A 25,020-nucleotide genomic window follows, 5' to 3' on the forward strand; every position below is an offset into this window, starting at 1 on the left:
CTCTTTCCAGACTCTGGATCCACCCCTGAAGTTAGTTTTATACAGGTATCTCAGTAAACATTGATCATGGGTCAAAAGCATGGTAGATGGTACGCATGAAACATTATTCATAAGTTTTATCAAGAGTAAATAATGTGGCCTTAAAAATCACCCCACTATGCAGTGGGGCATTAGTGACCGTTCAAAAATTTTAAAGCAGCAACAGTGGTCATGTGATCCACATAAATTTTACTTTGTAGTGTGTAAACACTTCAATAATTGTTGAATTTGTACATCCCAACTGCTTCCACACACTGGCAGTATCAAATCCAAAGTCAGGCTTTACAGCCGGGCTCCCTGACTTGATTGAGCCTCCTTTACCTGTATACACTACAAGTATACAAGTCGAATGCAGAAATCTCAAATGATTAGATTAGATTCAGGGGCGGATCTAGGATTTATAAAAGGGGGGGGCTAACTCAAGGTACTAATCTCTTGGGTAGAGGTGTGTGAAGCACACTTCCCAGCATGCAAAGCATGCTGGAACTAGGGGGGTCTGGGGGCATGCTCCCCCAGGAAAATTTTGAAAAATAGATGCTAAAATACTGCAATTTGGAGACATTTCCACATAAAATTCATACCTGTAGATATTTTATATACTGCCTTTAGATTATATAGGTCTCTCTGAAGCATTTTGCTAATGGAAAAGTTTGGGTAGGTACAGACAACCAAGTACATGATGCACCCTTCTCACAATTGCACAACACTGAATAGGTGCATGTTATGTTGAAAGTGGAAAATTTTGAAATTTGAACAATACAAGATTGAATCTGAGAGCATTTTCAATGGAAATTGTGTACCTGAATTAAGTATTTCCATACATATTAACTACACAAGCAGAATGAAGTCCTTTAAACAGACCAATGCACTTCATTGTATGTATAGGTGCAGGCAGATTTGGAAAAATTCCATAACAGAACCAACTACATGTTTCTAGTGAATGTTCTATTAGAGTAGTTAGCTGACTGCTCTATTAGAGTATCTCGATCTTGTACACCTCCAATGCTGATCCGGGTCTTTGTTGCATAAACTTTAGCAAAAATCCACTGATAATACCTTGGAAAGATGTTTATAAGGTGGTTTTATGAGTATTTGTATTATTAGTGATCATATAATTATGCTAAGACAAAATTTCATTACAATACTCAGCATATTGATCAAGTAAAGCCTAAATATGAAGAGGGGGGCTTCAGCCCCCAAAGCCCCCCCCCTGGATCCGCTCCTGAGATTATCCATTTTTGTCAAAAGACATGGGACACAAAAGGCATATAGCCTATTAACATAGATATACCTATGCTATTAGGCCAATGAAACTTGATTACCAGTTTCTCGCTCAGATTTTTGAAAATTTGATGCGGGCGGGCGGTTATTATTCATTATTTTTCCAAAAGCACAACACACATCCAAACATGACGATTTCTGTCAAAAAAACAGTGAGATCTACACTGATTATTCTTGCATTAAACAGCTAAAGTACGTTACTAATCTATAACAAGTGATTTTTCCATTAGAGTATAGCTGATTGCTCTATTAGAGTAAAAGTGACTGTTCTATTAGAGTATTTCGATCTGAAATACCAATAATGAAATTCCATGCGGGTGTATCAAAAGCATGCGGGCGATGACGCGAAACTGCTAATCAAGTGTTTCATTGTGCTCCCCATACAGCCATACACACATACGAACAAGCAATTACACACACTACAAATAACAAAATAGTTATATTACACAACAAGAAAACAACGAAGTGCAGAGTGAAATGAAAGACGATTTGACGACTCGATAGGTCCTGGCTTTTTTGGCGCATGCCTAGACTGCATGTGTACATGTATTGATTCACTAGTCCAGCGGCGCCCGACTATGTATTCACAGGCTTGATATTTAGTTTTGAAATCCTGATGAATTTTAAATAGATTTACCACCCGGCAGTAACCTTCGCAGTCTTCTTTTATTTGACAGTTACCACTTTGGTTATCGCACAGTGAAGGTACGTATGTGTACGTATGTGTTGTGAAGTAGCATCTTGTAAGTGCCCAGTCACCGTGGACAAACCCTGCATGAATACTCGTGTGTGCCTCCTTCCTCGCCTCTTCCTTGGTCTTCCTTCTTTATTAATTTGCACTGCGTAGTACTTCTAGGTGTAACGTAACGTAGCGTAAACATTGCGTCTCTCATTCCCCGGTCCTGAATACCAGTTGTGAGAGCCTGCTAATTGGGGAAATGTAAGGATAATGCCTAATGCATGCCATCGCGCAATTTCAGTAGTGATCTGTGATAGTAGATACGGGTGCAGTGAGAGCTGTGTTCTTGCTTGAGGAAATTGTACTTGCATTCAGTAAATATTATTTATAAACTTCAGATGTGCACCCTCACTATGAACATGCAAGGGGTGACACAGGCACTCACTGTAGGTACAGATTTGCGACCATGGTCAAACTTAAGTCACAGGTCAAGGTCACCAAATTTGTGTCTAGTCAAGTCAGGGGCAAAAATTTCCAACCCACAATCGATCGATATGTACTGAAATATCATTGCTAGGTCATAGGGAAATTTTGGCTGTCAAGACTTTGACTGCGGTCGCATACCTAACTACAGCAGATACCAATGCGACACCCCCTCGACATGGTACACCATACAGCCTCCAACAGGATACTAGTCCTGAGGAACTGTTTACTATTTCCTTGATCATAATACTTGTGAGAGAACAAACATAGCTGAAAATCCCTTTCTGTCTGTACCCATTATCAAGAAATGCTTTAGGCCAGGCAAAGCAAGATTCCTTGTTTCTCATTAGCCACTTCCTCAAGCTTGATGTAGGTGGGCAATCTTATTAAGTATATTGAAGAAAACTCAAAATCACAACAGAAGTAGGCTAAGTGAAGGATGCTAGTAGGTGGCACATCATGAAGTGTTGTATAGATAGGGAATTCTAAGGAGCTCTAACTGCAGTGTGTTGTCTGATACCCATACAGCTTAGAATCCCAAAGTAAGCCTGGAATTTTAGAAAACTAGTTCTCACACAGGCCAACCAAGTGAGCTTGATTTGTATTAAGGAAAGACTGAATATCAGATTTCATACTTTTCATCTCAAAATTAGGGCCATCTCCAGGGATCCTCCGCCGTAAGCCTCCCCTAATTTTGTATTGAGTGGAAGTGTATCTTTGTTAAAGTGATATGTTTTGTGTTGGGCTTGCATCAAATTTGCTGTGTCATATCCTTAAGTAGGTAGCTACATTTGGCAAGTCACTTTGTGTGAATGACACTCTGGAGATTTATACTCTTAGACAGGCTGACAATTATTATACTATGACCCGATTAGAGTGTGTTTCATTGTATGTGTTTTGATTCAAGTGTGAATGAGACATGTTAGATCGTATGTTGGTGAATATAAAATGATGGAAAGTACCCATACGCAACATATTTGAAGAGCATGTCACAATCAATTATCTTCTCAGGACCTACAAGATGCCGTACATGTACAAAAAAGAGATTGACGTCGTCACTGCAATGTACGCCAAGTTGTGTGATCTTCCCATTGAGTTGATGAGACCAGCACTGAAGACGGTTAGTTAATACACAATTGTACACTAATCCATAGACACTAGCCAGATAAGTCATCGACTACAATGCACGTATACAGCGTGTGTTATCGTAGTCTAAGTGTAGTAACAGGATTGTGCTTTCTGTAAAAAGAGCATACTACAAATCCTGTCTTCACATCTGTCTCCACTCCTGACTAAAGATACCAACCGACCCATTTTTTTCCTTTGTAACAAAACCTGAGCACCAACTTATAACTCTATGGTCCAATCAAGTGCATTAAAATGCAAATGATTACAAGGTAATGAAATATAGCTCAAAACCCATTTACTATTTTATTTTATGAAGAGTTAAAAGATCTGTCTGTGCTATAAAGATATTCTAATAATCTACTATTTATTTTGCTATTCGATCCTGTCATGTAGTGCTATAACTCCAACATTGAATTTTACCTGTTCCCTCCTAGGCAACAAAGTATTTGTAACTAGCTGGTCACTATTGTTGATGATGTCATTATTGGTGATGTTGTTAACAGGCAAAACTTATTGGTGCTGCACAGAAGGCAAAGATTGATAAAATGTCAGACAGAGATGCAGCAATGTACATACTTGATGAAGTGATCACTAAGAGTTTACAGGTTGACATTCCTGACAAGTTTGACACGTTTGTGAAAGTGTTGATTGAGTTTGAGGATGATGACACTGCTGTAGCTTTAGGTAGACAACTGATGGGGAGGCTCCCACCAGAGTCACAAGCTCGTATCCAACAAAAACTGTCAGGGGATCAGTCCCAGGGGAGTCAACCCCCAGGAGGGTTCCCTTATCAAGGTTACTCACAACAACCAGCTTACCAACAGCAACCAGGATACCCACCAACAGGATACCCAATCCCAGCAGGTTACCAACAACAACAACAATCAGGTTATCCTGGTGGTTATCCACCACAACAACAGGGTTACCCACAACAACAACAGGTTTATCCACCACACCAACAGGGTTATCCACCACAGCATGGCTACCCTCCAATGCCTCAACCACCAGCTGGTGAGTCACCAACCAACATTACTGTATCACTGTTAGTGTGTGTGACGCAGCATATCAAACTGAGGCGATAGTCAGTAATGACACAGGAGGAGGAATGGTTGATGAGGCAGAAGTAATAGAGCGTAAGAAGTCTGTCTGTCAAGTTGTCAGTCCTAAACGGTAAGTAACGGAACTTCATGAGGTCATACCTGTAACAGGAGTGCTGTTTGTAGTGATGTACATAACACATCGTCTTATAGTGTTACCACTTTTATTCTGCAAGCTAAAAACTTAAGACAACTTTTTGCATTGACACTATCTCTGAGACATTATAGTGTAACTCTAAAGCTTTGAGATGGTTAAATGCTATCGTTGATGGCTTGCTGAGAGGTGGGACATTTGCTTGTTAACCAAAACTACTAAGAAGTCTTGATGTAACAACTGACTCCTCCATTGTTTCTTATGGGCTTCTTTGAATTATAATTGTTGCCATCACCAACCATAAACTGTAGCAGAGAAGCTAGTCTCTTGGTTGACAACTGTTTCCTGGAGCTTGAATACAAACTGGGGTGTAAGTGAGGGGGCCAGATGTAAGTACAAGGGGTATAGAGAGATCAGAGGGGCAAAGAAGTGGAGTTTGATTGTAAGATACAGTATAAGGAGAAAGAAGAAGGTGCTACTACTTTATACATGTATAGCGTAGAAGGTCACTCCTTGGGAGTATATCTGGCAGGAGGTATCAAATGATTAGTGACTCTAAATAAGCATAAATATCATAGTAGACAACTGAATTTATTGGGCAGCTGGGTTAGTGGTGGCAGACGCGTCTGTCTTGTTGTAAGGTCGTATGTCTAATAATTCTGTGAGCAGTGAAGTGGTGACAAGCAGACTTGAGTGACAACCAGACTTGAGTGAAGTATTAAGTTTAACCATTGAGCCACCATTGGCTAACATGGAAGGTCACAATTATTGCTGTAGATCTTCTCACAGGCATGTTCCTTTCCAGTATGCCCTGCATTGTAACATCTATGTGTTCTCCATGTGTTCTCCGTTAAACCCATTAAACTGTGTACATAAGACTATTGTACAGTATCGTACATATACTTGTAGGGAATTTTTTCCTATTGTACGGTAGTCTTGCTAGGCCAACCCATATTATTTTGGTTTAGATGACCAAATGACAAAAGAAAAAAATAGTTTTTAGATAAAAGAAACAATACAGGCTGGCCTAGTGAGACTAATTGCACAGTTTGGTTATAGCACATGTATTGTTTACTATTTTTCCAGTAAAGGTACTGGCTTCATAGGATTCCTCAGGATTGGTGACCAATCTCAGTATGTGTTGGTCACATGTAATCATGTAGTCCCCACCGAGGATGATGCCAGACAGTCACAGTTCTACTTCAACTACATGAACAGTGAATATGACCCGTTACCTTATGAAGCCTCAAAGATCTTGGACATGACCGGCACATGGTTCTGGTTTGATCAGGACTATCATGACTCAGTGAGTTGTTACTATCCTAGTGCTATATTCTACATGACAAGATCCCAGATTTGTTGGGGCTGGTCTGGAGTTTTTATGCATTCAGTAGATTTGATGTGAAGACTTGATTACTTGTTAGCCTTTTCATGATCATTATAGCTAGTGGGATGGCCATGGTAGGAAACACGTGCTGTTTCTACATGTTGTACAATGTACATACTTATTGAGCTAACAAGTACTCTAAGTTATCAGCCGTGCTCTGCGTCTGGGTAGCTCAATAGCTGCCAGAGTCTGCCCCAGTGCTGAGCAGTCTTGGGAACTTCAACAGGTTACAGCTAATGGCCTAAATTCCATATGGTCTTGCACTGAAAAAAATATAGTTTGTGCCTGCAACACTAGCAGAATGCAGTACATGGTTTCTTTCCTCCTGTTTCTTTTGTGTAAGGCCATGTGTTAGAAGTTTCAGATCCCCACCTACATGTCTATGTCTTTATAATGATACTCTCTTTAATCAATATTAACTTTCTAATCTGAAACATCTAAGGTTGTGTCAAAGTACTATAACCAGGATTTTCAGTGAAGGGTTCTTTTCAAAGGAAAAGTGAAGGTTGGGTGTAGTGTAGGAGTCTGAAACACACTTTGCATGCAAAGTATGCACAAACTGGGGGGGGGGGGGGGCGGGAAAATTTTGAAAATTACATGCCAAAATACTGAATTAATTGACTGTTATATTAGAGTATTTGACTGCTCTATTAGAGTCTTTCCATTGAGTGTGGTGCATTAGTGAACTGTGGACCTTTGTGGTTCATCCAAACTTACTGAACCCCGGGCCTGAACTAAGATAACAGTAGATCCTGTAGCATCACTTCATTGGAGTACCACAACTGAGAAACCTTCAGATTACTAGATCCTGTCAAACTACTGGTCTGGAGGGAAAGTTTGGTGAATCTGGTGAATGACTGTGTTTTCCCCATCCAAATATTGTGCTTATGAAAAGAAAAAAAAATTGCTCTTTATTGCACAACTCGGTTTTACGGTACATTTCAAGCATGCAAACCTGCTACTGAGCAGCCACCACTGAAAGGCCACTGGGAAGGTATCAAGCTAGAGTCCTTCCAGTGATGTTGATCTTACAATGTAAGACTGGTAGTATATGTGGTATCCTCGAGCCCTGCATGAAGTCCAGACAAAACATATCTACTACTTCAGTGGTCTGATCTTATGGTTGATTGCTGCTGGTCTTGAATGCCCATGCTTGGCATGCCAGGTAATACAGTTAGTAATAAACTTGGGCACGCTATACTAACAAATCGCCAAAGTTTATTTTGCCAGCAAAACTCTTTTGTTTAATTCAAGTTTCCCTCCGTACGGTATTACATATGTGATGTCAATCAGCCCTCTATTATTGGGTATGGTAAACTCTGTCTTTCCAGTGTCATGTGTATACAAGTATGGAATATGTTGTGGTTTCAGGCGAAGAAGCAGATGGGTTTAAACTACACTATGATGAAGGTGAACAAGGCAGAACTTGAGAAGATTACTTTTTCCCGTAGTGATAAGCTAATGAAAATCGAACCAGTTGAGCTGTCCAAAGGAGGGGTACAGCTCCATGTAGGTGACAATTTCATGATGATATCTCAAGTGCCCACCATGAAGACTGGAAATGGAAATTGTATAGACTGTAAGTTCCATATACAGTATGTACACTGGGGTGGGGGACTCCAGATGTAATGACACTAAAGCTAGCATGTGGGGTCTTATTATGATGAAATCACAATGTGAAGTGTTCAAGGTTAAAGTCTCTAGTTAATTCACTGCTTTATGATTATATTTCTGTAGGTAACCATTGCTCTTACACTGAAATTAGTATTTCATTTATGCATTGTTTCCCAGATACTTGCTAGTAAAGATAACCCATAAAACATAATTAGTTGATGTGTTGCTATATTCAGTTTGGAAGGACTGCTACTATCTGATGTACTGTTTTGTGTCTCCTTAGCAACAGCTAACTCAGCTGTTGTGAAATATGGGTTGTCAAGTGCCAAAGGCTCAGCCGGTGCTCCACTGTTCAAGGAGGATACAGGAAGATTACGAGTTGTTGCCATTCACAATGGCCAAGCTGGTTCTAAGGAAAATTTCAACTATGGTGTCCGTATATCTGAGATCCTTAAACACCAAGCTGGTGAAAGGTACTCTAAAAGTAAGTGACCCGAATTATGATGTAAGGGTTGAGACTATGTGCAGTTGCATGTGTGTGTCTATCTGTCAGTGTGTGTGGTGTATTGTTTAGTGTGTTGTGAGTAAATGAGTTGTTTTGCTTCTATGTAGTGCCCGAGGTGTCTGGCTACAGGTTGGAATAATCATCATCACAACTTTCAGTCAACAACTGTTGTATTCTTATGATGGTAACAACTATGTGTTGTAGATTTGTTTTTCATATATTTTTCAACAATGTGCTACAATGTGAGCGACCACAAGAAGTGGAAGCAGGTCTTACACCTTATGTCCTCAGGAACTGTATGGTAGTTGTTCAGGACAAAAGCTATCATATGGTCAAGAGATAATAATAATATATATATGTGGCAGTCCAGTGTGATGCTAACCAACAGCATGACAAGCCGTGGGGTATACTTAAACTTGTCCTCAGCTTCACATGTCAACAACTAAGGTATACCACTTCACCGGTTTTCAAGTCCGTTGTCCTGTTCAAATTCACACATGCATTTATCTGTATCACAAGTGTACACTGCTTACCATTACTGAGTGTTTCTCCCCTCACATGATCCAGTATGGTAGTGATCAGTGTTCTAAAGTTGATGTCAACACCTTTAGACCAGCTGCCCCTGTGTAGTACAATCACTCAAGGTTCCTTGCCTTCCACCTTGACAACTGGTGCTTCTGATGAGCCCTCATCAGTATCACACCAATAACAGAGCAGATATCCTAGTATGGTAATGAGACAACTTGTTCTAAAAACTCTGCACATATAATCAAGTGAAGCGGTGGATGCCTTGATAATCAGTACCATCGTTTGCTGTCTCTAATTCATTATACAGGTACCATATAATATATATATACTGAGTGACTTAGCTCAGGTTATGGAATTAATATTTTTAACAAAAATAATAATAGTTTACCAACTGAGAAATTACATGTCACAAAGACTTCCAGTTGATGTTATCAGTGAACGAGTCTGTATTTAATTTCAAATGCAGCCCACAGCCACTAAAAACATTTTATTATTGCTAATAGGCATGCCAGCGTAATAAAAAGCATAATAGGGATAATGCTAGCATGTTAGGTGGATATTTCAAAATGGAGATATAGATTGGTACTCCTGTATAAAGCAGTTAGTGGAAAATGCAAACTACAATAGAACTTCATACAAAAACTCCACTTCCTAATAGAACAGTAGTGAAATACTCTAATAGAGCATTCACCGATAAGATCATTGTAAGAAATGTTGGTAATATAGGAGCATAACGGGAACACTGAAGAGCATAATAGATGAAATTTCCTGAAAACATTTTGCATTCCAGGTCTGTAAGGAAACATTTCATTAAGCAAGATTTTCTCAATGTTTTCTGTCAATTATCATTTTATGATTCATTGTCTGATTGTGTAAAGAAGTTTGAGTACACACTTGCCTAGTGAAAATGTGGCACCATGACAATAATTGGCTGTGTAAACCAAAACAAAACCTATTATGAAAACGATTTTTTTTTTTACTATCACAAAAGTGCACATTAAAAATGCCTTGTATATGTGCTGTTGGCACATTTGAATCCATAGTTAAGCACCGATGTAAATTTCACTGGGTATAACATATATCAAAATGCCTTTTGTATCAACCTTAGTATACCGTGAAATAATTGCCTTAAGCTAGTGACATTAAAATGTTGCTTGTAACTATAACTATACACGCAGCCAAATCAGTACATCATGTACATACGGCCATGCATATATGTGCACATATTATCTAATCCATAGTGGGCGAGTGGGTGGGAACGTTTGTTTTACTAGGCCATTCAATTTTCAACAATGTGGTACGTCATGTGACCCAAACCTGTTAAACTAGCTTACAGATTTTGTAATGCTAGAAACTATTTCAGCATTACTGTGCTCTTAGTTCATAGCACACCCTTAGGTCATAGCGTGCACTTATAGGTCACAGCAATTATATGCAAGTTCTTATATTCCTACATGTGCAGCATGCTTGTTAACTTCAATTTATTGTGATGCAATAAATTACACTAATGATGACCAAATTTATATGCAATGAGACATTGCAGTGCGGTCTGGTGGGTGCATGGCCTAAATGCAATTAAATTGGTAGGTTTTGATTATTAATACAGGGGAACCTCTATTTAACGGACACTTTGGGACCAACCAATTTTGGTGAAATTTTACTGTTATAAGGAGGTTGTCCTCTTTCAGAGGTAAAATTGTATTGGTAAAGGTCTATAGGGACTTCAGTAACTGTCCTTTATAAGGAGGTTAAATGTACAGTGTCCTTTACAGGGAGGGTCCATTAAAAGAGGTTCCACTGTATTGTGTTGCAGCTGACATAGCGAGATGTTATAGCTACATGTCAATATTTAAGCACCTAGTATTTTAGTGGGAAGGTTTTTTTGTCAAAGTTAATAGAAGACAGTGGAGGTTGTTACCACTTGAACTAGCTAACTACAGTTAGTAATACTGCACACATCATTATTATATGGAATCGTGTTGGAGTATTTTTAATGGCTAAGATCACCACTATATCTGTCTATTTGTGCATAATACCATTAACATGTGCACAAAATAAAATTAATGCGGCGATCAAGCTAGCTCGAAGCAAAACAAAAATATGTGTTAAATTGTCAAGCAATCAAGGTTGAAATCAAGCAATTTCGTCAATCAAATACCTTGATCCCGGTTGCAGATGGTTCTATAGTGACTAACACTTGGAATGTCTTTCTAACAGTAATTATATCTAATAGGTGCAAGATTGAATTTCATTTTTTCATTCTATATACTTTTCTGGCCTAACATATATTTTTAACGTGGAGGGAAGCATACTCTCAGATCAATTTGTCTGTTTTATGATTGCTGTATTAGATCTTTGAAAAGGTGCAGACAATGTAGCCCACCTCCAGGGAGGGATCCAGGAGCTGGCAAGGGAGGGCACAAAACAGGCTAAGTTGTAAGTGTGCGGAAAGAATTAACAGATTCTCTTGTTAGTTGCTTTACTGTTTAAAAACTGTTTATATAAGGTTTGCAATTTGTTATTGCACAACTTTTTACTTATTGTGATATATGTATATTTAGGGTTAGGTGGTGACTGAGGATTGAGGGCGGGTGAATTAAGCAACCAGTTTTCCCACAAACAGGATACCCAAACCCATTAAGTTACCAACAATCAGGTTATTCTGATGGTTACCCCCCACAACAACTAGTACAGGGTTATCCACCACAGCAGGGCTACTCTATGACCTAATCAGAGTCAACCGGCCATCTGTTCTACCCCATGCATGGTGGTGAGTCACCAACCAACATTACTGTATCATTGTTAGTTTGTGTGAAGCAGCATATCAAACTGAGGCAATAGTCAGTAATGACACAGGAGGAGGAGTCAGAAGTATTAGAGTGTAAGAAGTCTGTCTGTCAAGTTGTCAGTCCTAAATGGTAAGTAATGAAGTCACAACAGGGGTGCTGTTTGTAGTGATGTAACATATCCTCACTGTGGGTAATTACTCTGTAAACTAATAAAATTGTAAGACAGCTTTTCACATTTGACACTAGCTCTGAGATATTGCAACTCTAAAACTTTGAAATGATTTAACCGCTATCATTGATGGTGAAACAGTGCTAATCATGAGCTATATGCAACTGAGGTACTAAGGAGTCTTGATGTAACAATGATATGTTTGACTCCATCGCTGTCCCATATGGGTTTCTGAGGTGATATTTTGAGCTAATGTTGCTAACCATAAACCATAGCAGAGAAGCTGGTCTCTTGGTTGGCAACTACTTTATGGAGCTTAGTTTGAACACAAAGTGAGAGGACCCGATGTAAGCAGAATGGTGGCCCCAGTTCTTATTCCCCATTCACAAAAAACATTGCCAGTGCAATTGACCGGAAGGGTAGAGAGACCAGAGAACGAGACAGGGGCAGAGAGAGGTAGTGTGATTAACACAAAATACACTGAGGAGAAAGAAGATGAGAGCTCATACATGAGGTCACTCCTTAGGAGAGGAGGTGATGATAGTTTATATGGTACAAGCTAGGACTCTAAATGAGCATACATATAATAGCTCTGGTTTGGGTTTATTTGGCAGTCAGGTTAGTGGTGGCAGATGTGTCTGTAAGGCCAGATGTTGTCTAATAGTTCCATGAGCAGTGAAGTGATGACAGGCTTGAGTGTCAATAGCCACTGAGCTGCCATTGTTCAAATGTAAGGTCATGATTATTGCTGAAGGCATGTGCCCTTCCAGTATACTCCTACATTGTAACTTCTATGTATTCTCCATTAAACCCACTGTGTACATAAGACTATTGTACAGTGTGGTACATGTACTTGTAAGGAAATGCTCCTATTGTACAGTTTGGTTATAAATAGTACTTGTGTTTACTATTATAAAGGTACTGGCTTCATAGGATTCCTCAGGATTGGTGACCAATCTCAGTATGTGTTGGTCACATGTAATCCTGTAGTCCCCACCGAGGATGATGCCAGACAGTTACAGTTCTACTTCAACTACATGAACAGTGAGTATGACCTGTTACCTTATGAAGCCTCCAAGATCTTGGACATGACTGGCACATGGTTCTGGTTTGATCAGGACTATCACGACTCAGTGAGTTGTTACTATCCTAGTGCTGTGCATGTTGCCAGAAGTAGGCCTGATCTGGGGATTTTATGCATTCAATAGGTTTGACATAAAGACTCGACTACCTGTTAGCCTTCTCATGGCCCCTAGTGGGATAGCTATGATAGGAATATATCACTAAACGCATACTGCTTCTGCTTTGTACATACTTATTGAGCTAACATTTAGTCCAGCCCCACTCTACATCTGGGTAGCCACTTATTGGTGGGTTGGTGGCTCAATGGTTTCCAGTGTCTGGCCCAGTGCTGAGATAATACATTTACACTTGCCTAAATTCTGACCTTGCACTGAAAAACATAGTTTGTGTTTCTGTACACAAGTGGTGTAGCATGCAGTTTCTATGCAGTAACTGCTTTCTTGCTTCTTTGTGTAAGGCCATTTCAGATCTCCACCTATGTATAATGATACTCTAACGAAACAGTCTAAGATAATAATAATAATAATGCGTTGACGGGTTGAATTGTTGGTTTGAAACATGTAGTTAACAATGAGGTTGTGTCAAAGCATATTTAAGATGACAATAGTATTATAGTCTTCAAGTCCTGTATGTATCGCCACCACAACTGAGAATCCTTCAGGTTGCTAGACATTTGTCCAACTATTACATACATGAAGTCAATAAACCTCTATAAAAAGCTTCTCCAAATGTAAACTGTCTTTCCAGTGTCATGAGAATATATTGTGCAAAGAAGCAGATGGGATCGGATTGAACTACACTATGATGAAAGTGAACAAAGCAGAACTTGAGAAGATAACATTTTCATGTAGTGATAAGCTAATGAAAACCAGTTGAACTGTCCAAAGGAGGGTACAGCTCCATGGAGGTGACAATTTCATAATGATATCTCAATTGCCCACCATGAAGGCTGGAAATAGAAATTGTATAGACAATCCTTGTAAGTTCCTTATACACTATATACACTGGGGTGGGGGGCCCCAGAACACTAGGCAAGCATGTGTGTGTGTGTGTGTGTGTGTGTGTGGGGGGGGGGGGGGGGGGGGGAGCAGTACTTACTAGTATTTCCATGAATAACAATTCCCAGATACTTAGTTGATGTGTTGCTGTACTAAGTTTGAAGCAGTTTGGAAGGACAACTTTAAGGATTGCTACTATCTGATGTACCATTTTGTTTAGCAACAGCTAACTCAGCTGTTGTGACATATGGGTTGTCAAGTGCCAAAGGCTCAGCCGGTGCTCCACTGTTTCAAGGAGGATACAGGAAGATTACGAGTTGTTGTCTGTCCAAGTTTGTTCTAGGAATAATTTCAACTATGGTGTCTGTATATCTGAGATCCTTAAACACCAAGCTGGTGAAAGGCACTCAAAAAAGTGAGTGACCCTAATCATTGTATTGTTAAAAGCTACAAGTCCTGATCACATGATCTTGTTTTGTTTCTATATAGTGCCAAAGGTGTCTGGCTTCAAGTTGGAATAATCATCATCACAACTTTAAGTCAATAACTGTTGCTTTCTTATGATGGTAACAATTATGTTTTCAACAATGCATTACAGCACAGAATAAAGAACTATATGTTAGACTACAAGAAGTAGAAACAGGTTCACCTTATGTTGATCCAGTGAAATCATCATAGAAAGTTTACAGGGTAGTTATTTCCTGGACAGCAGTCCAGTGTGGTGTTGATTTGAAGTTTTTGCAAAGAAAGGTGTTAAAACAAATGGCATAACAAGCCAGAAACCTCAAGAAATCTTCACCTCATACTCATGTCAATAACTAAGATATCTTCCCCTCGTAGCTTTACAAACAATACAGTGTAGTTGTAACACAACAAAAGAATACGTCACTTTGATGATTAACTATGGTAACTAGCTTATCAATGGTTTCACTGACCTAATCAGTTGGTTATATAGTACATCAAATGTCATCACTATGGAGACAGCGACAATTTTAACGAATCACAAGTGCACACTGCTCACCTTTAAATGTTTGTCCCTTTACATGATCCAGTATGGTAGTGATCAGTGTTCCAAAGTTGACGTCAACACCTTTAGACCAGCTGCCCCTGTGTAGTGCAATCACTCGAGGTTCCTTGCCTTCCACCTTGACAACTGGTGCCCCTGATGAGCCTCCATCAGTATCACACCAATAACAGAGCAGATATCCTAATATGGTAATGAGACAACATGTTCTAGAACTCTGCATTCTGTCACAGCGGACAACATAATATACTCAGTAGTACCATAGTATATGTCTCTAGTATACAAAATTTGTATCCCTTGATTCTTGTTTTACACAATAAATTAGACTTTTTTTCTCATTCAATGAAGTGTAAGACAGAACAACACAAGTTGCTTTTAGAAGAGTGTCAGCCTAAAACCTCCCTTGACATTTACTGATTGATAGTGTATGATAAGATATCTCATGTACCTGACTATAGGTACTTACCCACGCTAAGACTTTCTTGACTGGATTTTTTCAAAGTTTCACCTTTAGGGTGATGGTGGACGGTAATTGTTTCAGCAGTAGTGGTACTAGCTGGTGTAGCAATATTATCCAGGTCAAACCGGCAATCATATATCGACCGTGTCTGTCCATCCAGCCCACTAACTGCCTTAGTGTCAATCAGAGGTCTATCGTACACCTCAACAAGGGTATAGTCCAATAGGATCCCACCTCTCTGTGGTGATATCAAATAATAAGCCATGAATACAACTCAATACTTGTCACAATACATAACTGCTTATAATGCTTGCCAATGTGCTAGACAAAAGAAGTGCATTCTAGATTATCCAAACAGTCTGGTAGCTCCACAAATGCTGATGTATATATAATTTTAAGATTGTTTGGGCTAATACAAAATTCCATCACTTCATATCATGCCAGGCAACGTCCAACACACTTACTTGATCTTGTTGATGGCAAGTACGAAATCCTTTTGGATTGTCAGGAACCAGTTTATCACCATATATGACTACAGGGTTCTTCTCACTGTTGCTATATACATAAGCAAACTGGTACTCTGTGTCCGGAGAGCGAGCAATTTCCAAATTTCCAAGCACATGATTGTTAGTTAGTAACACTGTCACGCTCCGACCCTCCAGTGTCACTTTAGCTACCCAGCCTGTGCCCAACATCCTGTAAACAACAACAACTACTACTGAAGCTATACACATAACCAGAGGGTTATGTGGTAGGGTTTGAAACAGACTTATTTATAGGTGATTATCTTGTATCTAGTTAACAACCTCAGCTTTCCCTTGGCCTCATATTGACAACTAAGATGTAGTAGGATCTAATAAGATTGTAACTACTCACTTTCCATGCTTGATACGACAGACAGCATTGGTCTTCGGATCATCTGCAGCGTATTGACTGGTACCCAAATTGCCTGAACCCTTCAAGAATTTCTCAACTTCTATCGGTGGTGCTATTGTGCGACATATAAACCTAATACTGCATCATTTGTCAGTTTCATGAAACACTTATACAGCACACTTGACAATCCACCCAAAATGTGAAATTTCTGAAAGAGAACATTGTTGTATTAGCGTCTCATTCCCATCTGTTGTTTTCCTAGCAGCATCAGTAATAATTTTTTACCACATTGGTGGCTAAGTGCAACTCTTGAGCAGCTTTATAAGTTAGCAACTGGCTAGACCAGACCAAGAAAAATTGCTTTGTCAGCTTTAATATAGCTGCTTACTTTATAAAAATAATGCATTGTTATTTTGAGTATAAGTGGATGAGGCATGTTAGATTAAAGTTTTGAAAATTTCCAGCTAATGGTACTACCGTAGGAGGTCAACATCAGATCATGTACACACATCTTACCTGGCATAGGAGGGTAACCAACTCCAGGGGGATAACCTGTTCTGTACATAGCAACACTTTACAATATCCATGGTAACTTACCTGACCATTGATCGTAGCCTGGGTAACTTGGAGGTTGCGGAGGGAAACCTGCTGGGTTTGGATATCCTGGATAACCCGGCTGTTGGTAACCCGGTTGTTGTGGAGGGTAACCTGGTTGTTGTGGAGGATAACCTGCTGGGTTTGAACCTGGGTAACCTGACAGTTTTTGTTGGATACGAGCTTGTGAGTCTGGTGGGAGCCTCCCCATCAGTTGTCTACCTAAAGCTACAGCAGTGTCATCATCGTCAAACTCAATCAACACTTTCACAAATGTGTCAAACTTGTCGGGAATGTCAACCTGTAAACTCTTAGTGATCACTTCATCAAGTATGTACATTGCTGCATCTCTGTCTGACATTTTATCAATCTTTGCCTTCTGTGCAGCACCAATAATTTTAGCCTGTTAACAACATCACCAATAATGACATCAACTACCAGTATAATTCTATAGCAAGAGCCCCTAAGCACTGCAGATCCTGTTAGAAGAATGTAAAAAAATTTTTTTTGATGAAGTAAGTGAGACGATACTATGATAGCATATCAGCAAACATTACTAAACAGTGTCCACTAATTTATGGAAAAAACAACAGTAGCTGTAATAATCTATACTAAAACAGCCTAGCTATAGACACATGTGCAACCATGGATTAGTATACAATTGTGTACTAGCTAACCGTCTTCAGTGCTGGTCTCATCAACTCAATGGGAAGATCACACAACTTGGAGTACATCGCAGTGACGACATCAATCTCTTTTTTGTACATGTATGGCATCTTGTAGGTCCTGTCAAGACAACTGATCCTGTAAACATGTACAATAGAAACACCAGCCTACATCATGCATTCTCAGTGATATTGATAACCACTTCTTCTATCACACATGTTTAGATCATATGCTATGGGGAATCTACTATGTACAGTTGATAAGCTAAAGCTGGTATCAGGACACCTTTATGCAATGCCTAACATTGCTGACACCTCAACATATTATTTGATGATGTCAAATTATATCATTTATGACAGTTTGTGTCCCTCAATAGCCCATATTACTAGTTATAACTGGGTATGATCGTGAATCATGATGATACCCTACAGTACCCATCAAGGCTTGCTCAATGTGCTGGTTCTTGTTACTGCAAGCACCACATGCATAACCTACATGAAAGTGACCTCCTGTGAGTGTCAGTGCCCACTGTAAATAGTCAATGGTGTATTACTCACAGAGCCTATAGACATGCTAACTCATAACGTAGATCTTTTACACCACTAGGATAGGAATCTGCTGTTTTTCACATGTTCTTCCACACCTCCATCAACACCTCACTGCATAGGCATTTATGAATTAACACATTAGTAACTAGACTTTAACATATCTCTCTCTGACAGTAGGGGCAATGAATTTACTTCATTTCGATTAAAAGGATTGGTACATACGCAAAACATTTTTAAAAATTTTTAAGAAGACATTGTGACCTTAAGAAGACATTCATGTTTAATGAAGAGGTGTAATCATAAAAGTGCGCCGCATGCACAAATTACCAGTCACTTTTGTAGAGCAAAAGAAACGTGATGTCAACTGGAACTCATTGATTATAAACAAGACTAAAACCAGTAATAAATCCAGGCATGGTAAAATAAGTTACGTTAAAGTAAGTTTTTAGGAGGTATTTTAAATTTCACATTCATAAACCAGGTGTACAGAAAAGTCACCCTGTTATTCTTTTTCAGCAAATCCTGAGTATTGATTGATAAAGTATGACTACAAGGTTTGTATTTCAGATAGTTATTACTTGATGCAGTATTACAGTGTTCAGAAATACTTCAAAAATGTTTGCCCTACATTGATTTTCCCTCTTTTTGCTCTATGCAAATCCAAATTGCATTACACAAAATGATGTAATATAGTGCCACGCCTTCTTGTTAAACCTGTCTATAGAGCCAACCAAATTTTGCCATGACAAGACTCAAACATGATCAGCAATGAAGTAATGACCATGTTGGTTTGATTTTGTGTGATTACCCAGAAGGGGTAACTGTTGCCCCCTCTCGTAGACAATGTAAGGAAAAACGACAAACTTAAAATGTTATCTCATGCTATCCTTTTAAAATTTGGAGGTGTTACTATAGACATTCACCCCTATAAATATTGTAAAATTCAGCAAATTTTGTTATTATGAAATTCATCATTAAGCTGATTGTCAAATTCATCAAATTTTTCTTACATCCAAATTCCTTGCATATGGAAACAAAGATTCTTATCTCAGGTGTGCAAAGGATTTGCTCACAACTACAGTGGAATGGACTCAATGGAGGCTTATATTCACCAATTTCCCCTCCAACCACAAATGCAACACAAGAAGCCAGGAAGGAAGCCAGGAATGCAGCACAGGAAGCCATCCCAGAAAGGAAGTCTATTTAGGTCAATAATAGTTGTTGAGGAAACAGACACATTACACTGCCTACACATGCTAAAAGCACACACAGAAGTCACCACTACCACAGTGTTCAGCCGGTTCTGAAAATGCATTAAAACTGCTTTCTCCTCTGGCTGGGAGCTCTGGCGCTGCCCTCCACTTAGACACTAAGTGATCATGTAGTGGACTGGACGATAGTGAAGCCTACATCCACAAGTGGCATATTGTAAACATGCACGTGCATCAGTACGCGAGGGAACTGACATAGAAGATTCAGTGCTGGCGTATCAAGCGCGGCAGTGATCATGGCCAGATGATGACGCACAATAACAACGACACGACACACATGAATAGTGAATTTACTGTAGTCTACCATGTACCTTCTTTATGCGTTGTGTGGTTCCGACTAAGACTAGTGATCTCGCTAGTGATCAACCTGTCAATTTCGAGGCGACAACACGAGATCTCCTGGCCAGCGCAATCGCTTATAAATAGGCGCCTTATTCACTAAATTAATTTCGTAGCGCTTAAAAATATTGACTGACTGCTCGTAATTATGTTTCTGGTCCACCGCCCACATCCTTTTTTGGTGAAAGTGAAATTTCAGAAATACATGGATAAAGTGCCCGCATCAACTTTTTGAAAAACCTGGATTTCAGAAACAAATACTGGGCTGCAACAAGTATGCTAAATCTAGCTAGCTAGCTATCTGAGTGTCATAATTTATATTTTATCAGTGAAAACCTGCAAGAAATAATAATAATAATAATAATAATAATAATAATAATAATAATAATGCTTTACAGAATAATAATTCTGAGGGTCTACCAGTGACCTACACTGATAGCCTAACATACATTAAAAAAATAACTATACTCTAACATCTACATACTTAGTTACAAGTGGTTAAAATTGTTAGATGCAGGATTCTTAGAACAACGGGAACAGGGACAAAGGTAATGGAAACAACAGGGTGAATTGTCAAAGTTAGCTAGGAAATGATTCCATAAAAATTTCTTCAATTTCTGTTTTATTACAGTTAGTGCATGATTGTGTATGATCAATTATTGGCAAAGAGTTCCAGTCTATAGGTAGGCGAAAAAAATAGGAGTTCATAGCTGCATTGGTATGGGCTGTCGGCAGCGTGCATAGGCGGCGTGCATAGTACGGATCGATATACTCTAATAGAACAGTCAGTAAATCACAAAAATACTCTAATTGAGCAGTCATTGCTGAATTCCGCCCGCTCGCCCGCACCTAAAAAAGGACCAGAAACATAATTACCAATTGGAGTGGCCTTAGAGTTGTAACTGTTTTATTAGGGTAGTTGAGTAATACTGTTTCAAGACGTCTTTAGGTACTGACGGGCACTTGATCCATCTATGACAAAAGAAATACTGAAAGGGGTCTGGCTACGCGAGTCCAGTTATCATGTTTATACGCAGTTTCAGAGATATGGAGTTTTCAGCTGACCACCCCTGGTACCAATAGTCTCGCGTGGCCAGACCGATTTTTCTTCGCCACGGCGCTTATCGATTGGAGATTATAAGCGCCTGCTTCGAAAAAGGCGCTTTCGAAGCAGGCGCTTATAATCTCTAATCGATAAGCGCCGTGGCGAAGAAAAAGCGGTCTGGCCACGCGAGACTAGGTACCAAGGGGTTCGGATAACTGAGGTTTCACTGTATAATATAGGCGGCGGAAGAGGGGGTGCTGAGCACCCCCAACTTAAAGCTGTATTGCGCAATAGTCATCACTTGAACTCCAGCAAGGTTTCCAGAAACTGGTCAATCACGATCGAGATACTCTAATAGACCTTATTCATTTAGAACAGTAAGCGCCCTCTGATGTCACGCGAAGCCATACAAGGGTCCCTATTTACCATGGTGATAGTTTTTCGGCCGCCATTTTGAGTTCTAAAACTGGGCGAGCACAACGGTTGCTATCATGTTACTATAGTTATGGTACTGCAAATGGCGAATTTGGCGGAGAATTGTGATGTTACTATGGTTTTGGTACTGCAAATGGCGAACTTTGGCGGACATCTCCTTCGCAACGAGTTATAAGCGCTATGAAATTAATTCAGTGAATAAGGTCTATAGAGCAGTCACCCCAATAGAGCAGTCACCCTAATACAACAGTCAAGCATGTATTATACCATTATTATTGACAGCTAAATCCACCAAATATGCCTCCAAATTCAATCTCCTGATACCTAATTTTCAAAATTTTCCTGGGGGGGGCATGCCCCCAGACCCCCTTAGAATTAGAAAAATTTTTGGGCACCCCCAACTCTAGCACCCTTCCGCCTCCTATGTAATAGCTGATTGCCATCATTGTCCGGCACTGTCACCGCCAGTGCAAAATAATTTATAAGTTCTTTCTTGCCAGCTTGCATGGGACGAGCGGCATGGGAGTGACACCACTTCTAGTAGGGATGTCAAAAGCCCGCAAAATTATGGATTTTCCGGCTTCTCCCGCAAATTTCATTAAAAAGTAGCACAATGAATTGCGCGTCTTTCAGACAATTTAGGCACTAGAATTTTTCGTTTCATAGTTGCGTAGTGATGAACTCGTCAAGGTAGTGCTCTTCTGGTGAGTTTCCTCGTGATTAGAGTAGCTACGTGAGTGTATAAGCCCCAATGTTAGAGTCAAACCTTAGTTTCTGGTCACCTGCCCGCATGGAAAACCTGGAACCCCAATTTATGAGGACTATTATTAATATTACAGGCGCCTAAGTGCACGTGACCCAAGGCCACTAATTTTTAAAATTGCTAAAGAATCGAGATATTCTAATAGAGCAGTTATTAGCTTAAACAGTCAGGTATGTATGCTGCACTACTAAAATGTTTCTGACTAGTTTTGTCCCTAGTTATTATACTGTAAAGTAACTTAGGTATGTACCATTAACCACTAGCCTAATAGGCCATAGATTTAACTTTCCTAACAATTCAAATGTGCATGGTCCTCTAATAGCTCTTCTAGTGGATCAAAACTTTGACTTCCTTATTAGAATGAACACTGGTACATTGATTGTAAAGCTGGTATCCAGTGGGCTCATGCAAACTTCAACTTTTCTGTGGATGACTAAATAACTGTATGGTCGTAGAATGGCAAGTGGCAACCCTTAGTTTAAACATCAACTTTTCCACATGATCACTGAAAAACACTAACCTGGAGCACACAATGACTCAAATCTTCGACAGTTACCTTTCTCAAGGTTTCAGTACTGAATAGGATTAAGGCTGGAAACACATAGCTAGTGGGCTAACACTTCACATTTGAATGAAGAGTTTCTAATGTAAATAGTTAATTTCATTTTGGATCATTGAGCAATAGCTAATTATACTTCCCTGACATAGATAGCGAGATATTTCACTAGGAAAGGAAAAATAGCTACATGATCATGAGCATGCAGACCTTTCCTTTAGTGCTTAGCTATGCATTGCCGTGTTCAGTTGTTTTAAAGCAGTGTAGCCATCGACAATTTTCCTAATGTTGGTTGAGCTTGGCTAATTTGCTAAAATCAACATGAATTGGCTAAATAAAATGTGTTAGTACTGGTGTATATGTAAGAGTCTATAGTCCTGAAGTCCTGATCATCGCATCATTTTGTTGGCTAGGGAGTGACCAGAAACTAAGGTATGACTTGGAGTGGCCTTAGTTCCCTGCATGCCTAGAAAATGTATGGAAGATGACAGCAGGCTAGTTTTGTCGATCGCCATGCACAACAGCATTCCAGTTAATTGATAGGTTGGTTTTCAGTTAGTACAAGATGCAACCTGAACGCCTAGCTGTAATAGTTTCCTGGCAATTCTACGCAATTGATAATACAAAGTGACGTAATCACCCATACGTTACTTGTTTTTGTTTTGTGCCATGGCTACCAATGGTACTCAATAGAGAAGCTGCCTATTTGTTTATTTAACAATTACTGGCTACCACAAAAGCAAATGTGGCAAACTAATATATCAATCTGCAGCATTTTTCGAGCTCTACAAGATGCTGTAGCTAAAACATCCATTTGTCAAACTTTTAAAAACCTGTTTGACATCCCTACTTCTAGGAGTGGTGTGATCAGCAATAACTTTTAACATTTTCAAAGACTCAAAGCAAAAGGAGTTCAAACTTCACTACTAAGAGAACAAAATCAGATTCAATCTTCTCCACAACTGTCAAATGCTTCTCATCCTTGGCCACCTCTCCAGCTGCACTGAGCAGCCTACCCCAGCACATGAAGCAGAGGAGGAAATAAAAACAGGCTAGTGCTGTGTACAGAGACATTAAAGTAAGCAGAACACTGACGACCATGGTGAAAATCAATGGAAAATCAGGCCGTCAGCCATCATCATGTGAAGCCTTCTGTTCCTTAAGAGCACCAGAATGGTCTTGAGAAAGGGCATTATGAATGATGTCACGTTAACAGCAGTGTCATGATGATGGATTCTTATAGGGCTGTGAGAACAGTCTAAAATTAAGATGGACACCAAAGCTGTCTATAGAAGAGTGAAGCAAGTGAAAGAGGAAACAAGGTTATTCCAAGCCACAGACGTAATCCAACAATAAATTCTGGGCTGGCAATGGTCAAACCCAGACAGGTTCTAGGGATATAGCTTTAAGCCAGCCACTACTTGTACCAGAACGATATTCCAGAGCAGTTAGCTAAATGTGCTAATGGGTCTGAAAAACCATATCATAATATACTCAAAAATCCACGAAACCATATGATTTCTTTCCAACCCAAACTTAATAGAGACCCTTTATGGCCTTACATGACATCAGAAGATGCTTACTTTTCTATAAATGATCTGATTTGATTGATTTTTAATTAGGATCCTGTATATTTGGCATGCTAATCTGGAGTTTAGAACATACAAAGTACAAAAAAACTGGACTCGAAATAATACATGGATAGAGCCCCCCCCATACACACACACACGCACACATACACACACACATGTATTTTTATTTTAGAGAGAGAGAGAAAAAAGAAACTTTTACTGATTTTAGAGGGGGCTTACCCCCACATCATTAAGTTTCAATAAAATTTAGTCAGGTTTGTTATGAAATTCAATCGAAGACATCTGATTCTTCAAACAATTTCTGTGGGGGCATGTCTCCAGACCCCCTAGAAAGTTAATACTCCACATGCTGAGTGAACTTTACACATTTTACAAATTGTGTCAACCATCACTATCCCCAGTTACTTTAAATTTTGTTGCCCACACCTTGTCCTATGCCACTATTAATTGTACATGTGTCATACACTTATGCATGCATTACCTAAGTGGAACTTCACGTGGGAGAGATCAAATAAACCAGATTTTCCATGAGCTGTCTGGTTAGTAATGAAAATATGTAGCTATATACATGTACAGAACGAATGCAAAAAAGAAAAGATAACACACAACATCACAGGCAAAAAAAGGAATTACAAAAAATAATAACAAATCTAGCTAGTTTGTGAACCATTCTCTACAGTTGTTTTTTTTTGTCAGAAACATCCATGAAAGGCAGAAATAGCTACTGGTAGAGGCAGCATCATCCTGACAACTCCATGCAGGTAGATTCTTGATAGAAGAGACTGTAATGACCTGTAGCTAGCATGCACTGTTATTTGCAGTATAATTAGCTAGTAAAATTTAGGTGGTCAAATTCATAGATAAAGCAGTATTCAATTTTGTTCTTTTTCCTTGTTCAGGCAGGCTGAATATGCTGTGTGGCTCTGCAAAATATTTATCACAATGTCAGGACGGTAAAAAGTGATTAGTACTGAGGA

At 39.4% G+C, this 25,020-nt stretch overlaps 2 protein-coding genes and 1 long non-coding RNA gene across 5 annotated transcripts; 2 read left to right on the top strand and 1 right to left on the bottom strand.

The window, feature by feature from the left end:
• Positions 1-1,868: 1,868 nt before the first annotated feature.
• Positions 1,869-8,566, top strand: LOC136259864 (uncharacterized). Its single transcript, XM_066053419.1, has 8 exons — positions 1,869-2,025; positions 3,494-3,602; positions 4,114-4,621; positions 4,672-4,780; positions 5,888-6,107; positions 7,560-7,767; positions 8,086-8,286; positions 8,415-8,566. The coding sequence occupies exons 2-8, from the start codon at positions 3,504-3,506 to the stop codon at positions 8,444-8,446; spliced, it is 1,377 nt and encodes a 458-aa protein (XP_065909491.1). The 5' UTR covers positions 1,869-2,025; positions 3,494-3,503; the 3' UTR covers positions 8,447-8,566.
• Positions 8,567-11,828: 3,262 nt separating this feature from the next.
• On the top strand, positions 11,829-14,499 carry LOC136259866 (uncharacterized). 2 transcript variants are annotated; one of them, XR_010703380.1, is made up of 5 exons: positions 11,829-12,523; positions 12,712-12,926; positions 13,624-13,855; positions 14,095-14,289; positions 14,364-14,499. It is a non-coding gene; the product is annotated as an uncharacterized lncRNA (long non-coding RNA). The 2 variants fall into 2 exon arrangements; XR_010703379.1 differs by having other exon boundaries at positions 11,829-12,926.
• A 186-nt stretch (positions 14,500-14,685) lies between these two features.
• Positions 14,686-19,740, bottom strand: LOC136259865 (uncharacterized). Of its 2 annotated transcripts, none has more exons than XM_066053420.1 (9): positions 19,625-19,740; positions 17,506-17,614; positions 16,832-17,231; positions 16,751-16,786; positions 16,235-16,346; positions 15,823-16,054; positions 15,365-15,596; positions 14,896-15,081; positions 14,686-14,846 (listed from the first exon to the last, which is right to left on the bottom strand). In XM_066053420.1, exons 2-9 carry the CDS (start codon positions 17,602-17,604, stop codon positions 14,785-14,787), a joined length of 1,359 nt encoding a protein of 452 aa, XP_065909492.1. In that variant the 5' UTR covers positions 17,605-17,614; positions 19,625-19,740; the 3' UTR covers positions 14,686-14,784. The 2 variants fall into 2 exon arrangements, with proteins under 2 accessions (XP_065909492.1, XP_065909493.1); XM_066053421.1 differs by having other exon boundaries at positions 17,506-17,632; positions 19,625-19,734.
• Positions 19,741-25,020: the final 5,280 nt, after the last annotated feature.

This window comes from Dysidea avara, chromosome 7, assembly GCF_963678975.1.
Source record: "Dysidea avara chromosome 7, odDysAvar1.4, whole genome shotgun sequence".
Classification (NCBI taxonomy): Eukaryota; Metazoa; Porifera; class Demospongiae; order Dictyoceratida; family Dysideidae; genus Dysidea; species Dysidea avara.

What these genes read in the sequence shown, in the direction of transcription:
- LOC136259864 (XM_066053419.1), top strand. Translation starts at nt 3,504, where the DNA reads ATGCCGTACATGTACAAAAAAGAGATTGACGTCGTCACTGCAATGTAC. An exon ending in CAAGTTGTCAGTCCTAAACG is followed by an intron (nt 4,781 to 5,887) that starts GTAAGTAACGGA and finishes CTATTTTTCCAG; the next exon opens with TAAAGGTACTGGCTTCATAG. An exon ending in ATCAGGACTATCATGACTCA is followed by an intron (nt 6,108 to 7,559) that starts GTGAGTTGTTAC and finishes TTGTGGTTTCAG; the next exon opens with GCGAAGAAGCAGATGGGTTT.
- LOC136259865 (XM_066053420.1), bottom strand. Translation starts at nt 17,604, where the DNA reads ATGCCATACATGTACAAAAAAGAGATTGATGTCGTCACTGCGATGTAC. An exon ending in TGAGACCAGCACTGAAGACG is followed by an intron (nt 17,232 to 17,505) that starts GTTAGCTAGTAC and finishes TGTTGTTAACAG; the next exon opens with GCTAAAATTATTGGTGCTGC. An exon ending in CTTGCCATCAACAAGATCAA is followed by an intron (nt 15,597 to 15,822) that starts GTAAGTGTGTTG and finishes ATATCACCACAG; the next exon opens with AGAGGTGGGATCCTATTGGA.